Source organism: Myodes glareolus, chromosome 16 (assembly GCF_982192425.1).
Source record: "Myodes glareolus chromosome 16, mMyoGla1.1, whole genome shotgun sequence".
Taxonomy (NCBI): Eukaryota; Metazoa; Chordata; class Mammalia; order Rodentia; family Cricetidae; genus Myodes; species Myodes glareolus.
This window is the reverse complement of record NC_142041.1, coordinates 6,932,377-6,949,713: the sequence shown is the minus strand read 5'-3', so window position 1 is coordinate 6,949,713 and position 17,337 is coordinate 6,932,377. Positions and strand designations below refer to the sequence as shown.

Below are 17,337 nucleotides of genomic sequence, written 5' to 3'. Positions count from 1 at the left end.
GAAGAGGGGTCTTAAAGATTTTCCGAACAAGAGGGTAAGGGAGTTTGCTGTGAGATTGTGTCTCCTAGGAGTGTTAGGAGCCCATAAACCTTGACAGAATGAGCTGAACAAGGACAATACGCATGCTAACTAAAGTGGACAGGGCACAGCATACAAGGCCTCAATCCCAAGAGTGGGAAAAATGGCCCACACCAGGGAAGAGTCCCCATCTGTTTATCATTGTGTATATACATACACATACATGCATGTAACAATTACTCTTTTAAAAGCCATGAATTTGAGAGAAAGGGTATATGAGAGGGCTTGGAGAGAGGAAAGGGAGGGAGAAATGATATAATCTCAAATGTTTTTTAATGATGCAGTATAAAAATACCAAGGGACTACTAAAAGTATTGCTTTCCAACCCCAGGTAAATTAGGAATGGGAGAACAGAAGCAAGCTGGCTCATTGGTCAAAGTACTTGCCATGCAAGCCTGATGGTACCACGGTAGAACTAGTTTCCCAAAAACTACCTTCTGAATTCTGTGTGTATACTGTGGTACACATCACACACATGCAGTAATAATAAAAGAAATAGAACAGGGGCTAGGGAGACACATTTGTAATTCTAGCATGCTCTGTGAAGAGATGGGAAGTCAAGACAATTCCCAGAGCCCTACAGACCCACTGTCTAATACACCCAGCAATGAACAAAAGAGCCTATCTCAAAGTTTCTACCTTCTGGCAAGGATCAACACACAAGGTTATCTTCTGATCAACTCTTGTGCCCCAGAGCATAAGTTAAGTAACACTTAAACACTACAAACACAGTGTATACACAGCATTAGTAGATGGAAGAAGGTATGGCATTCAGTCAAGTAGGTTAACTGTAGGCCAGTCCCAATTAAATGTTTCCTTTATAAGAGCTCCTGGGGTCATGGTGGATCTTCACAGCAATAGAAACCCTAAGACAGCAAGATGTTCGGTGGGTAAAGCTTTGCTGCCAAACCTGATATCCTGAGTTTTAATCTTTGACACTCAGATAATAGTGAGTATCCTCTGGCCATTAAAATACACCCAAACATACACAGAAATGTTAAAAAAAAAAAAAAAAAGAAAAGAAAGAAAGAGAAAAGAAAAGAAAAACGAGTAAAATTTAAGTACTTATTCAGTAATTGTTGGGCACCATTCTAGTTATCTATGAACAAGTCTTCACAGAAGAGTAGATAAATATATACCATATCAAATGTTGGCAGATGTTACAGAGAGAAAGAGAATAAGAGTAGGAAGGTGGTGGGAGGCATGCTAATCTAGAAGATGTCCAGCGAAGGCTAACCACTAAAATAGCAAGGCAGAGACCTGAGGAACCTGAATGCTCTGGGATAAGAAAACACCAAAGGTCCCTCCCCAGAGAAGCAGTCTTCTTGACATGTTTGGACAATAGGATATTTGTATTGACATTAACAAAGGGAAAAACTAAACCCGTAAGTCACAATAAGGATCCAGTGAGATGAAAGCTCACTTGAAGATTTAAAACAGGTAAATACAGTGCTCTAATAGTTTAAAGTCACCTAACATTACAAGTAGATAATGATAACTAAATTCTGGCAGTAAATGGCTAAACACAGTCTTTGCTCAATGGTACAAATCTAAATATTCTGAAAACAACATCACTGAAGAAAGGGGTAAGGCAACTTACAGCAATCTGTCTTTTATCTGTTTCTCCTCTTTTATGATGAAGATCTAAATGTGTCAGTTAAGAATAATAAAACTGATTGTTATATCATGATAGGATCTCGACTCTCTTTAAGGCTGGTGAGGTGGTTCATTTGCTGTCAAATCTGATGATGCGAGCTCAACCCCAAGACTCATGGCAAAAGAGTATTGAATGTGTGATATTCACACTGCAGAATATGCACACACACACAATCATATGTAATATATTTTTAAAATTCTGTTTCTATTTTAGATTGGAAAATTTGTTCCTTAAAATACTTTTCTCTTTTTTTTTTTTTTTTTTTTTTTTGGATTTTCAAGTCAGGGTTCTTCTGTGTAGCTCTGGCTGGCCTCGAACTCACAGAGATCTTCCTGTCTCTCTCTCTGCCTCTTGAGTGTTGGGATTAATTGAGTGTTGGGATTGTGTTACCTAACCCCCGGTGAAATACTTTAATTACAGACATGAACTGCTGTAATATCACATTCACTGATAGAAGGATACAGGTCAAGTACTCCAAGATGGTGACATCCCAAATGTAGTCATAGTAGGAGTCCATAGCATCATGGCTGCAAAACAGAATCTCATCACTTATGCCAAAAAGATTCAGCTTATGCCAAAAAGATTCAGCGCCATGTTTCAAAAAAAAAAAAAAAAGCACAAATCCATACCTGTTTTGTTCCTGCAATGACTTGAAAGCTGTCTTGTAGTCAATTTCTCTGAGGAACTGACATAAAATTGCCACCTGTGGAAACAAATTTTTAAAAAGGATAACGTGACCCCTCCTGGTTTGGGAGAGTAATTTTTATTTTTTTCACATTTATCTTATTCTATGTAGTGGGTGTTTTGTCTTCATGTACATCTAAGCACCATATGTGTGCCTGGGGCCTGCAAAGGCCAGAAGACTACGTAAGATCCCCCAGAACTGCAAGGTGGTGGTGGTGGTGGTGGTGGTGGTGCAGGTCTTTAATCCCAGCACTTGGAAGGCAGAGGCAGGTGGATCTCTAAAAGGTCAGCCTGGACTACAAAGTAAGTTGTAGGACAGAAAAACCCTGTCTTAAACAAGAGCCCCCAGACCTGGAGTAACAGATAGCTGTGAGCTGACAGGTGGTACTGGGACATGAGCCCAGATCCTCTGGAAGAGAATGAGTTCACTGTCCTTAGACGACAAGTCAATAATTCAGCCCCGCAAATATATTCTTTAGAATACTTGAAATCATGCTGGATAAAGTCAGCTCATATTTATAGATCCCATTTAATTTTTGTCTAAAAGACCTTTATGCAAGATTTTTGTGTCTATCTGAACCACAAGCTAGGTCATCAATAACCTAAATCACATTTGAAAACTAAGCTGAAGATGGGAGCTGACAACAAGCAACTATCCTAGCATTCAAGGACATAAATCACATGGAACCATACCTTTAAGAACTGGCAGATATAGGAGGTTATTTTTAAAGAAAACATAGGCCACCAGTCTCTAAACACAGAAAGCATCTAGTTCAATCACGCAGATAGGTCTGAGTGCTTATCTTGGAACTGAGAGTGTTGGGTCAGTGTTACAACACTTGGTAGAATTTGTGAGGATCAGGGTTCATCTCTGATATTAGAAAAAGCAAAGGTTAAAAATAAAAATTGAGGGACTAGAGAGATGGCAATGAGGTTAGGAGTATTGGGTGCTCTTCCAGAGGTCCTGAGTTCAATTCCCAGCAACCACATGGTGACTCACAACTGTCTATAATGAGATCTGGTGCCCTCTTCTGGCCTACAGGTAGACATGCAGGCAGAACACTATACTTATTATATATAAGTAAGTCTTAAAAAAATTGAAAGCTGGGCGTGTTGGCACATGCCTTTAGTCCCAGCACTTGAGAGGCAGAGGCAGATGGGTCTCTGTAAGTTCGAGGTCAGGCTGTGTCCTGAAACACAGTGAGTTTCAGGACAGCTAAGGCCACACAGAGAAATCCTGTCTCAAAAAAAAAAAAAAAAAAAAAAGTAGAGACTATTTGTATTAGTTCATATGCCTTAAAATTTTATCTTTTTAAAAAATAAAACACAGGACAGTCAAAGGTACTTAAGAATCCTTATCTCAACAAACAAACAAAAAACCCAAAACAAACAAAAGGCCAGTGGAGGTAGCGAACACCTTTCATTCCCACACTTGGGAGACAAAGCAAGTGGATCTCAGTCTGATCTATAAAGTGAGTTCCAGGACATCAAGACATAGAGAAACTCTGTCTCAAAAACCAAACACCCACAGATGTCTAATATCTTTAGGGAATTGTATAACCATCCCCATTAGTTCTAAAGCATATTAAAGGGATTCAAAGTCAAGTTCAGGAACTCCCCATTCTCTCTTCCATCAAGCCTCTGATAGGCAGTGGACCACACTTTGTCTTGACAGATGTGCCTATTGTGAGCATTCTTACAAATGGAATCAAAATCTATATAAGTCCTGTCTTTCACTTAGCAGTGTGTCAGTTAATCCATGCTGTATTACATCTGTAATTCATTCCTTTATATAGTTGCAGGATTTTGAAGTACAGATACATTACACTTTACTTAATCATACGTTAGTTAATGAACACTAGGATGTTTTTTTCTTTATTTTTTTGGCTCTGGTGAATGTTGCTGCTACGGATATCCAAGTACAACCTTTTCTAATTCTCTTGTGTATTTAAGTAGAACAGAAATTGCTAAATAGTTTGCCAAAGCTGCACCTTTTCAAGTTCCTAGCAGCGTGAGGATTCTAATTCTTCCACAACCCTGGCTGACTGCATCTTAGCAGAAGGCCCACCTACATCACCCAATGGCTAGTACACATACCTCATCATAAACATAAGAAAGCATAAAGTGCTTCATCTGCAGTTAAGTTTAATGGTCAATGCTTACAAATTCCTACCTGCATCTAGTACAGTTCTATAAATACTAAGAAAAGAAAATGCTAAACTACTGACAGCCATTCTGATACAAAATAAAATCTACTTGCCAGCATGCATTTACATGTAAGCACGTGAATAGCAACTAATGTCACAACATCATAAACTAACCTGTGTGTGACAATTCAGCAGGGAGCAGCACTTTATCATTCGCTTTATCACCTACAAAAAAACAAGTATTTAAAAATTAGCTAGCACTAACTGCAATACATGTGCCAGTCTGGAACAAGATGTCAACAGTAGAGGAGCAGGAAGTCTAAGAGAGGACAGTAGCTGTGTAGAACTCAGGGCTTCCCATTCACTTTCGCTAGTTTATAATGCTATAAAGAAAAAATATTTAAATATTACTTTTAAAACTTGTGAAATAGGGGCTGGAGAGATGGCTCAGTGGTTAAAAGCACTGCCTGCTTTTCCAGAGGTCCTGAGTTCAATTCCCAGCAACCACATGGTGGCTCACAACCATCTGTAATGAGATCTGGCGCCCTCTTCTGGAGTGCGGGCATACAAGGAGGCAGAATGTTGTATACATAATAAATAAATCTTTAAAAAAAAAAAAAGACTTGTGAAATACTGAAAATTTTCATTGTTAAACTAGTGGTCTAATCAGATTTAATAGTAAAATATATTAAAAGAGCAAAATATAATGTGGTTTGAGTTAGAGAAGGAGGGCGGAGTATGTCAGCAAGCCAAGTACATCTAGAGAACTAATGGACAGCATGGGGAGTTCACTTGTCTTGGAGGCTACAGATGTAGTTCAATAGTATAGCTCTTGAGTGGCACACAGGAAGTCCTGGGTGAGACACTAACACTGGAGAGATCATAATGGTACTACATGTGCACTAAAAAAAATCTAGAAAGAATAGATTCACTGACCATGCAGAGTGGTGTACACCTCTGATCTCGGCATGAAGGCAGCAGAGGCAGGCAGATCTCTCAGTTTGGGGCCAGCCTGGTCAACAGAGTGAACTTCAGACCAGCCAAGGGTACACAGAGACCCTGTCTCAGAAACAAACAGCAACAACAATAAAGAGTAGGTTTTGTTTGCTTTTAAAGATTTGTAAGTACACATGACAGCCCATTCCTGACTTCAGGTATTCTTATCACAAAAGGGGAGACCATGAAAGGCAATACCACAAGCATCGTAGATATTGGTCCTAAAATGGAGATGCAAGCTGGGCATGGTGGCACATGTCTGTAATCCTAGCCCCGGGGAGGCTGAAGCAGGTGGATCACTAGACGTTCCAGGCTAATATGGGCTATATATCAAGACTATCTCCAAAGGACAGGAAACAAATGGAGAGCAATAGGGTCTAAGCCATCAACCTGAGTGTTCTCATCACATACACAGCAACAGCAAAGCTCTACACTGAAGTTAGGCAAGAAGCAAGCAAGCCCACAAAACAACTTACTTGATCTGTATAGACATCAGGAGGCACAGCCTTGTTAAAGAAGTCAGAGCACACAGCTCCAGCCTGGAGGTAATAGTGAAGAGCTGCCGAATGCTGATTTGTTGCTGTAACAGGAAGCAGAAGCAAACAGTGACTTGCTAATAAAATACAAGAGTAGAAACAGATTCAAACAAGTTAAAGATAAAATTCTGCGGCCAGCAAGAGGGCTCAGCAAGTAAAGGTGCTGCCACCAAGCCTGACCGCCCAAGTTTGATCCTTGGGATCCACATGGTAGAAAGGGAGAAGTGACTTCCACAGTTGTTATCTGAAGTATCTGAAGTCTACATGCATGCCATGTACACACATAAAATGTTTTTTTGTTTTGTTTTGTTTTTTGGAGGGGTTAGGGTTTTTTTTATGGTGTTTTGAGACAGAGTTTCTCTATGCATCAGCCCTGGCTGTCCTGGAACCCGCTCTGTACATCAGGCTGGCCTTGAACTCACAGAGATTCACCCCCCTCTGCCTCCCAAATGCTGGGGTTAAAGGCATGCACCATCACCACCTGGCACACAAATGTTATTTTTAAAAACGATAAAACTTGGCATCTGGCTGAGGAATGATAACACTTTTTATTCAGAGTAATATTGTGAAAAACTGCCTTTATATATTTAAAAAAAATCAAAAAACAGAAAGACTTTTCAAAATGATACAATAAATTATTTACATACTGAGACTGATTAGCCAAAATCTAGCTCAGCTTTCTCATTAAATTTATAGTAAAGGGGGCTGGAGAGATGGCTCAGAGGTTAAGAGCACTGGTTAAGATCCTGAGTTCAATTCCCAGTAACCACATGGTGGCTCACAACACAATCTGTAATAAGATCTGGCGCCCTCTCCCGGCTTGCAGGCAGACATGCAAGCAGAATAGTACAGGAGATTGTGTGTGTGTGTGTGTGTGTGTGTGTGTGTGTGTGTGTGTGTGTTGTTTTGGTTTTCAAGACACAGTTTCTCTGTGTAGCCCTGGCTATCTTGGAACTTTCTGTAGAGCAGGCTGGACTTGAACTCAGAGATCCACTGGCTCTGCCTCCTGAGTGCTGGGATTAAAGGTGCACACCACCACCTGATAACTACAAGATTTATTATAATGGAAATTTTTATTTCCCATATTTTCAGACTGGAAATATATCCTAATTTTTGAATGTATCTTAGAATCTACATATCCAGTGGCAATAAAACAATCGGGTTTGGCAATGCATTCTTTGGAAAGCTAGGATGAAAATAAGTGTTAAAAACAAGCAGTACCTGGCTATTGTGGTGCACAACTACAATCCTAGCACTTGAGAAGTGGAGGCATCATGAGAGAAGTTTACAGCAAACCTCAGCCAAGTCATGAATCCCAGGCCAAAATGGGCTACAAAAGACCATATCTCAACCCTTACAACAACACCCAGATGCCGGGTGGTGGGGTGGTGGCTCACACCTTTAATCCCAGCACTCGGGAGGCAGAGGCAAGCAGATCTCTGTGAGTTCAAGGTCAGCCTGGTCTGCAAGAGCTAGTTCCAGGACGGGTTGCAAAGCTACAGACAAACCCTGTCTGGGGGGGGGGGGGGGGGGGGGGATGGGAGGGGAAACAAAAATTATTGGATACATGACAAAGTTTTATTTTTATTATTTCTTGTACTTTTAAATTTTGAAATTCCTTTTTAAAACACACTGATCCCAAAACTGATACCAGTCAAAAATTTTATCTGTATAGTAATATGAATTTTGGAAGCCCCATTTTAACTTGGAAAGCCTATAAACACAGAATTGTTTATGAGGGTGGTAGACATTAATTTCCAAGAATACAGATTGTAGAGTTATTTATGTATCATTGTGTGTGTGTGTGCACACGCATGAGCACACATTTGCTCCAGAGTCCGAGACAGGGTCTTACCATGTAGCCTTAGCTGGACTGGATATTACTATGTATCTTGGACTGTAGCGATCTCCCTATGTCAGCCTCCCAAGGACTGAGATTAAAAGGATGAGGAACCAACGTAGTTAGAATTTTTACATTTATTTATATTATTTATTTGGGTGTGTGCGCACCCTAGCACATATGAAAGTCCATATGGGTCCTGGATATTGAACTCAGGTCATCAGGCTTGGTAGAAAGCCTTTACACCAAGGCTTTACACCATCATTTTCGGCCCAAGGTAGGATTTTAAACAGCAAACTTACAAACAACGCCTCGCTGACATTGCGAGACCTCAGGAGATGGCTCAGTGATTAGGAAAGAGTGCATAGCCCTATTCCAGAAGACCTGGCACAAATAAAGCATAAAGCAATGAATCTCTCACTTACCAAAATAAATATCTGCTTGAATGATTAGCCAAGCATGGTTGTTTGGATTTATACTGAGTGTATATCGAACTAGTTCTTTCACTGTGATTGCCACGGCTTCAAAATCCACAGACTGGAGGCTGAAAAAAAGTATCACACATTAATCTCTATTTTCACAGTCTGTTTTAAATTCCACACATGCATTGAATATAAAACAAAGACACAGTCAGAATATAAATAGGAACACTATGACACAGCCTTTACCTCGGTTTAGCATTACTTAGAGCTACAACGGCTGGAATACTAACAAACACTGTTATGTGACCTGAAGTCTACCAAGGATTTCTCTCAAGAGTGTGCTCTGCATTGGGTGTTTCACTGGCCATTATGAAGTTACAAGTTAGAGAGGCAAATACACATTTCAGTGCTTTACACAGCAACGCAGTCAAACACACCAGTAGGGGAAGGGCCAGATGCTCTGGCCTGCATACAGCCAGGCCAGCACCCAAGAAAGCGGTCCCTTGCTCCTCTTTCCTAGAAGCCAAAAGCTTAGTGAAAAGGGACCCAGGTCTCAGATTCGGAAGCAGATAAGGCTCAGAGGCTGCAGCCCTTTACAAGGGATGTGACAGAGCAATTCCGTGCCTAAGGGTTAGATTTTATCATGGCTCACAGCTACACCAGCACAATGAAGAAGACCGGCAGTACTGTCAGCAAACAACCAGTTCTACATTTACAGCTAAAGGAATTAAGCTGACTTATGTTATTTTGCTAAATCTATAAAATGTTAACAGGTCAAAGAGTCCTGTCTATGTAATAACCAGTGTTAAACAGTAACACTTAATCCAGTGCTGCCATCTTAGGAATCCATAAGAACTCTTGATCAGGCAAAATATGTTTTCTGCTCAAATCTTTTCTTTTTTTCAGAATCAACTTACATTACAGTATTACCATCATAAAAGACAGCAATTAAGTCTGCACTAACTTATTAACTCTCACATTTCAAGGGTAAATCCTATACCCATTTTAGCAATGAAGAATTCAGCAAAAAAGAAAAAAAAAAAGCAAGTTGCTCACAGTCACATACCTAGTGCACAAAGAGGCATGCTTCAGGGCTCCTGTACAAGCTACGTTTGCTTCTTATGAACATGAGCTGGAAACCGACTGTGACAGTCGGGATGTAACCCACAAGAAGTGACAGAGGGAACAGATTTCCTCACTAAAGCCAGTTAAAAAGACAAAACCAGGGGCTGGGAATGTAGCTCAGGTGAAGATGTTTGCCTAGCACTGGTTCTGAGTTCAAGCCCCAGTACCGTTCAAGACAAAGAAGCAGGACACATAATTGTCTGATTCTTGGAATGCTGTATCGTATAGCAAATTGTGTATAAGTTCAGAAACATACACAGTAAAATCTGCAGCCTGGGTGCTGGGGCGCACATTACTTAGGTAAGAAAACACAGTGCTCCTTTGCAAATAAGCAAGTGGACAGAGGTCACGGAGACACACTGTCCAGACTGCTGTACGTGACACAGCTGCTCTCCTCCCTCCCTCATTTTTGGGGGGGAAAGGATGGGGGGAACTCACTATGTAGCCCAAGCTCACAGCCTGCTGAGTGCTGGGATAACAGGCACACAGCACTGCCAGACGCAGTCCAAGAAGGCAGTTGGAGGAGATTCTAAGTGCTTGTGTGGAAACAAAGAAACCAACACAAGAGTCTTGAAAACTACGGAACTGTTCCTGGATTAAGCTTTTGTGCTCTCCCATGGGTAGGGGTCTGAGTGAGTCTACTTGAGAATATTCATTGCAACAGGCTGTTTTGTCCATGGGGCTTTACAGAAAAGCATGCGACTTGTCTGCCACAGCTTGCCTTGTAACAGGGTCACTTTACTCTGTGACTCTTATCCCTCAGAGTACAAACTGTCTGATGCTCTGAGAAAGTTGGCTACTGCATGAGACTTTAGTCCAGCTCCATCCTCCCGGGTCCCAGTGCTCTAGAGTGATGAGCACAGCACACTGCAGACCTGCTCTTCAGTCTCCGTGCGACGGAAGACTATTCCTATCCACTGTGCTACCGTCCTCCCACCTACCAAATCCGTTTCTCCTTAAAGATGTCAGAAAGATTAAAACTGAGGTTGGGAACAGCAAAAGCGCAGGAGGACAGCGGAAGTCTGAGACAAAAACCACACAACTGCCAAGATGCTATACTCGGTAACTGGGGAGACCGAGACAGGACTGAGAGTTCAAGACCGGCCTAGACTACAAAAAGAAACCCGTGCACAAGCAGGAAGGTGAATGGATGGGCTGGTCCTATGACAGCTAAAAGGGATAGGGAGACTGATAAAAATCATAGCAAGAGAAAAGACCTACAAGGAATTAGAAAACAAATCACTTTTATAATGACAAGGAAGATAACAACAGTAGCAGAAAAACACTAAGACGTCTGTAGAATCCTCTACACTCGCTGCCTTTATCGCAGGATATCTATGCCAAAAAGGAAGATTTCTAAATGTATAGTTTATTCTAAGCATAGATGACTACTTACTTAGGAATGGAAGATGGCCAAATAGAAATGTGTTCAGCTGTGATATCATTCACAATGTCCTCCTTTTAGAAAGAAAAATGTGCTTTTTATTTTTTAAGCAGTATGACTTTTAACAATATCTTTCAAATAATTTTTAACTGAAATTACAAAATACTGACCCGAACATTGTGAAGCTTCACGAACAGTGATAAAATAATAGTCAAAACCAGTGGTTCCTATGAGAAAGAAACACAGAATATTTAAAAAGCATGTGTGCTGCTGCATGTGTCCTGTCAGTCTGAGAGACAATAAGTACTTTTTGTTTTCCTTCAAGACAGGGTTTTTCACTGTTTTTGAACTAGCTCTTGAAGACCAGGCTGGCCTCAAACTCACAGGGATCCACCTGCCTCTGCCTCCCAAGTGCTGGAATTAAAGGCATGCGCCACCACCGTCCAGCCCACGTACTTTCTTACCAGTAGAGAATCTGGGATCTACAGTGCAGCATATTAAGTATCACTTTCAGTTTCACAATAACGTCACAGCGTAATATACATTGAAATCATCACATTTAGATCCCTGGCTTATAATCACTACTCTATCTTTTTGTCTTCTTTTCTTTCCCGTGTTTTTGGGAGAGAATTGCTGGGAAACTGAACCCAATCCCGAGCAAAGACTCAGCCACTGAGTACGCCCACATCATACCTTTGATGTGACTTTCGGAATCTTCCCAAAACTTCTAGCTACTTCCAAAATGAAACTATGTATTTGTTTAAAATGGTATTTAAAAGATGAAACCAGAATTATGTCACCAAAGCTAACCTAAGATTTAGTTTTAAAAGGGCCAACTATATTTATTAAAACCAGCAAGCAAACTTCATGTCTTGATTCAGATTATCCTTGCTCAATAAAGATCACTCCAGACAAACACGTAAGGGATCAACCAGAATCTGGAAATCTGATAAACCCAGTAATTATATTAAAAACTTACCCGTAATTTTTTGATAAAAGAAAGTAATTCACTCCTACAAAAAAAGTATATATATTTAGTATCAGACATTAAAATAACATAAAGAATGCAACTGATGTAATGCTTTACTCCTCTCTCTTATGTGAACAGTATATCTAGCCAGGCATAGTGGTGCACACCTTCAATCCCAGCACTGGGGGCGGCAGAAGCAGGTGGATCTCTGAGTTCAAGACCAGCCTGTTCTACAGAGTGAGTTCCAGGACAGCCAAAGCTACACAGAGAAACCCTATCTCAAAAAACCAAAAAGAAGTGTAAGACAACCCATTGTCATAATCACACAAATGCCTCAATATTATCCAACCACAGACATTGCTGATTTTGAAGTGACACAGAAGAAACTAAATTGCTGGGGCTGGCAAGATGGCCCAGTGGGTGAAGGCACTTGTTGATAAGCCTGATGACCTGAGCTGGAGCCTTGGAACACACGTGAGAAAACTGGAAAACACCCACTTGTCCAGTTGTTCTCTGACCTCCACACACACGCAACCACCCCCAAGCAAAACATGCAAATAAATAAATTGCTGACAGTCTTCTTAAACAAAAAGGAGCACCTCAGAATTCCTTTAACATTTATTCATTGAACACTAATGCACACACAGACAGAGGCGCATGCGCGCGCACACACACACACACACACACACACACACACACACACGGCATGGTACAACTGTGGTGAACAGGAGACAATGGGCAAGTGCTAGTTTTCGTCCTCCAGCATAAGGGTAGGACGGAATTTGAGGTATCAGGCTTGGTGGAGAATGCCTTTACCTAGTGAGCATTTCACCAGCCCAGAATTTTTTGTTTTCCTTTTTGGTTTTTGAGATAGGATCTCACTATGTAGCTCTGGCTGTCTTGGAACTCACAATATAGACCAGATTGGCCTCGACCTCAAGAGAGATCCACCTGCTTTTCTGCCTCCCAAGTACTGGGATGAAAGATGCATTCCACTGTGTTCATCTCCAGAATTCTTTTTTTTTGGGGGGGGGGGGGTGTCAAGACAGGGTTTCTCTGTAGCTTTGGGGCCTGTCCTGGAACTAGCTCTTGTAAACCAGGCTGGCCTTGAACTCAGAGATCTGCCTGCCTCTGCCTCCCAAATGCTGGGATTAAAGGCATGCGCCACTACCACCCAGCTCCAGAATTCTTAAAATCTTGAATTAAGATTATTATACATATATATTGCATATACATATATATACACATAATATATGTACATGTGTGTGTATATATATATACACACACAATATGTGTGTATACAATATATGTGTATAATGTATTAGTTATACAGCTTGGGTTTTTTTTTCAAACATATTGGTTTTTTTTAAATATTTATTTATTTATTTGTTTATTTATTTATTTGTTTATTTATTTATTATGTATACAATATTCTGTGTGTATGTCTGCAGACCAGAAGAGGGCACCAGACCTCATTACAGATGGTTGTGAGCCGCCATGTGGTTGCTGGGAATTGAACTCAGGAACTTTGGAAGAACAGGCAATGCTCTTAACCACTGAGCCATCTCTACAGCCCACAGCTTGGGTTTTATTTTGTTTTGCACAAATGAACCCACAGTCCTGTGAACATTAGGGAATACTAATGCAGCTGCATCACAGCCTAAAATTATCTGTCTTTACAATCTACAGGATAAAGATGTTCTTGAAAAAGTACAAAACTAATGTACAAAAGTGTAAACTAATGCAAATGCAAAAACATCACCAAGAGAAACATACCGGTACATTATTCCTAGCGTGGACTCCCTCTGCTTTATTAAACTAACCCTGCCATCGCTTCCTCGCTTGTGCTGGTTAGACACACTGCAGATCTGAACAACAACTTCCCAAAGGTCCTTCGCAGTCCGCCGACTTTCTTTAGGGCCTGGAAGTTCTTTGCAGGTAGCTGCTAAAAGATGTCCAAGCTGTAATGTAAAAACCAAACAAAAATATATAAAAGAAAATCCAATTCACACGACAATCTTGTAAGAAGGCCACATTGGAATAATGACTGGAACCTACCCAAACATTCAGACATTTGTGCTCAGATTCCAATACAATGTTTGAGAACACTTCTTCCACCATATGGGAACCAGGGATCAACCTAAGGTGTCAGACTTGATGAAAAGTACCTTTTACATACTTGACTGAGGCCTCAGTCAAGATAAAATTAAGATACAGAAAGTGGCTGATCTAATTAAAATTGACATAAGGTCCTAAGATGCAGGACCAACTCTGGAATAAAGAATAGAACTGAAAGTGAACATCAGAGAGAAAAGGGCACCAAATAGGAGAGGGTTCAAGTTTAAATCAAATTCAAGGCCAATAAGATGGTCCAGTGGGGCCAGATTGTGGTGGCACATGCCTTTAATCCCTTCACTCAGTAGGCAGAGGCAGTGGGGCCAGGTTGTGGTGGCACACGCCTTTAATCCCAGCACTCAGGAGGCAGAGGCGGGCGGGTCTCTGTGAGTTCAAGGCCAGCCTGATCTACAAGGAGTTCCAGGACAGTCAGGTCTGTTACACAGAGAAATCTTGTCTCGAAAAACCAAAACAAGCAAACAAGATAGCCCAGTGGGATAAGGACTTGCCACGCAAGCCTGACCCTACCTGATTACCCCAGTATAATCCCTAAAGCCCATGTTTCAAAACAAAAAGTTAACGTGTTGCATCTGAACATCAGGATTCCTATGACAAAAGGGGAGGCAAAGAAAGCAGAGGCCCTGTCGGGGAATATTATCTTCATATGTGCAACTTTTGTTTACGCTGCATCTGTTTAACTCTGTAAAGCTGTGTTACTGTGCCTGTCTAATAAAGAGCTGAATGGCCAATAGCGAGGCAGGAAAGAGGAATAGGTGGGGCTGGAAGGTAGAGAGGATAAACATGAGAAATCTGGGAGAAAAAAGGATCTGGGAATGAGAGAGGAAAGAGGAAGACTTCAGGGGCCAGCCACCCAGCTACACAGCCAGACAGAATAAGAAAGAAGGGAAAGGTCTACAGGAATAGAGAAAGACAAAAGCCCAGAGGCCAAAGATAGATGAGATGATTTAAATTAAGAAACTCTGGTAAGAAACAAGCCAAGCTAAGGCCGGTTATTCATAACTAAGAATAAGCCTGTGTATGTGTGATTTATTCAGGAGATGGGTGATGTCCCCCAACCCCCCAAAAAATTCAAAAGACTACAGAGTCCAAAGAGCAAAACATCACACAAAAAGGCCCCTTGGAAGCTCTTCAGCCAGCTAGCCAGAGAATGCAGCATGGCAGGATCAAGCGCGTCAGAAAACCCAGTGCCCACCAAACTGGACCAGGAAGGTTTGTTCATGGAGTCCTACTATTTCAGGCAGCCTCTCTAGAAGGAAGGCAGGATTGGGACAAACGAAAACTAGTGTTTCCCCATTTGTTATAAAAAATTTCTAACAAAAAAATTCTAAATAGTTCAACAAACACCTGACCCTCCATACACTTCAGTATTTGCTGTGGCTAAGGTTTGCTCACAGGAGAGGTTAAGGCAGGAGAAGCTCAAGTGCAAGGCTAGCCTGGACTATTTATCAAGTTCAAAGCCATCCAGGTCACACATCAAAATTTGTCTCAACAGAAAACAAGGAGAACCTTAAGAGAGACATACATGAACTCCCCCGGGAAGGGGAAGTAGACATTATCTCCTTAGTAAATTGGTAGTGTGGGTAGAAGAGGAGTGGGGAGGGGAGAAGGAGAGAAGGGAGAACATGAGGGATTGGGAAGGTTGAGTTGGGTGACGGACAGAGAGGCAGAGCAAGGAAAGAGATACCTTGAAAGAACGAACCATTATGGGGCTAGCAAGAAACCAGGCACCAGGGAAATTCCCAGGAACCCACAAGGACGACCCCAGCTAAGACTCTAAGCAATAGTGGAGAGGGTGCCCGAACTGCCCTTCCCCTGTAAGCAGACTGATGACCACCTTAATTGTTACCATAGAACCTTCATCCAGTAACTGATGATGGAAGCAGAAGCAGAGATCCACAGCTAAGAACATCTTGAGTTCAGTTATAGAGAAGGAGGAGCGATATTATAAGCAAAGGGACTAAGACCATGATGGGGAAACCCACAAAAGCTACTGACCTTAGCTAGTTGGAGTTCACTGACTCTGGACTGACAGCTGGAGAACCTGCATAGGACCAAACTAGGTCCTCTGAATGTGCACGATAGTTGTATGGTTTCAGTTTGTGGGGCCACTAGTAGTGGAACCAGAATTTGAGCCCATTCCCTGTCAGTGGAGAGAGATACAGGGAGGAAGGCCCTGGTTCTGCCTCAAGTGATGGGACAGGGAACTGGGATTGGTGTGTAAAATAAGATCGTTTTAAAAATAAAACACACACACACACCAAACAACAACAACAACTTGTCTCAGGAGGGAAAATGTTTTTCCCAAAAAAATCTTAAGCACCTTAAATCAAGTGAATTCTATAAACCCTCTTGAACACCAATTTAGGTAATGTATAGAACACAAGATATAAAATTAACTGCTTTCAAGAACTCCCTATCTCACAGACTATTATCCTACTGTGGGACAATGGTTTTGTACCCTGTAAAAATTTGTCACTTGTTTAATAAAACATTGATTGGCCAGTAACCAGGCAGGAAATACAGGCAGGGCAACTAGAACAGGATTCTGGGAAGAGGAAAAACTCAGTTCTGCATTCATGGCCCAGACACAGGAAGTAAGAAGAGAATGCCTCACTGATAAAAGGTACCAAGACACACGGCTAAGACAAACAAGAATTATGGGTTAATTTAAGATGTTAAGAGTTGTTGGGAGCAGTGAACCCCCAGATCCTGAATTTCTTGTAAGCAACTTGTTTTCCTCTGCTCTGAGACAGCCTGCAGCTGCTCTGAGCACGAGACCCTCAGGAGTTCCTGATGGCAGGAGAGTGGTTTCTGGTGGGTTTGGCTGGGGCGTGGCTATCAGTTAAGGATCCCTATAAAAGCAGCTCTGGTACACAATAAAGGGGGCATTCCTGCATCAAGGATGACCTGTGTCTCTGTCTGTGAGTCGTTGTGTGTTTCAATCTCCAGCCACTTGCCTGGTTCATGAACTGTATAGTAGCACATGGAGCGCAGACATGCATGGTGCGCTACAAGAGTTAGTTAATAAAAAGCCTGAACTAATAGGCCAACAAGTTTATAATTAATGTAGACCTCTGTGTGTTTCTTTGGGATCGAATGGCTGCAGGACCATGGCAGGACAGAAACCTCTGTCAACATTATACAGCATAAACAAAAATGTCAACACTGCTGGGCAGTGGTAGTGCACACCTTTAATCCCAGCACTGGGGAGGCAGAGGCAGGTGGATCTCTGTGAGTTCAAGGCCAGACTGGACTACACAGTGAGTTCCAAGATAGTTAGGGCTGTTATACAAAGAAACCCTGTCTTAAAAAACCAATCAGAAAAAAAAGAAAGAAAAAAGCTACTGTGTAATAATCTGTTT

At 41.5% G+C, this 17,337-nt stretch overlaps 1 protein-coding gene across 2 annotated transcripts in view; it reads right to left on the bottom strand.

Moving 5' to 3' along the window:
- The window catches only part of Ints8 (integrator complex subunit 8), a 52,068-nt gene that overhangs the window by 1,239 nt on the left and 33,492 nt on the right, over positions 1 to 17,337 (bottom strand). Inside the window, exons 17-26 of one of the 2 annotated variants that reach the window (XM_085677011.2) lie at positions 13,616 to 13,800; positions 11,849 to 11,882; positions 11,040 to 11,096; positions 10,882 to 10,943; positions 8,364 to 8,482; positions 6,039 to 6,142; positions 4,741 to 4,791; positions 2,365 to 2,438; positions 2,198 to 2,262; positions 1,679 to 1,722 (exon numbers count right to left, since the gene is read on the bottom strand). In XM_085677011.2, coding sequence (XP_085533137.1) covers positions 1,679 to 1,722; positions 2,198 to 2,262; positions 2,365 to 2,438; positions 4,741 to 4,791; positions 6,039 to 6,142; positions 8,364 to 8,482; positions 10,882 to 10,943; positions 11,040 to 11,096; positions 11,849 to 11,882; positions 13,616 to 13,800 — 795 coding nt within the window. The remainder of the gene's footprint in view (positions 1 to 1,678; positions 1,723 to 2,197; positions 2,263 to 2,364; positions 2,439 to 4,740; positions 4,792 to 6,038; positions 6,143 to 8,363; positions 8,483 to 10,881; positions 10,944 to 11,039; positions 11,097 to 11,848; positions 11,883 to 13,615; positions 13,801 to 17,337) is intronic. The other variant, XM_085677012.2, reaches the window with a different exon arrangement.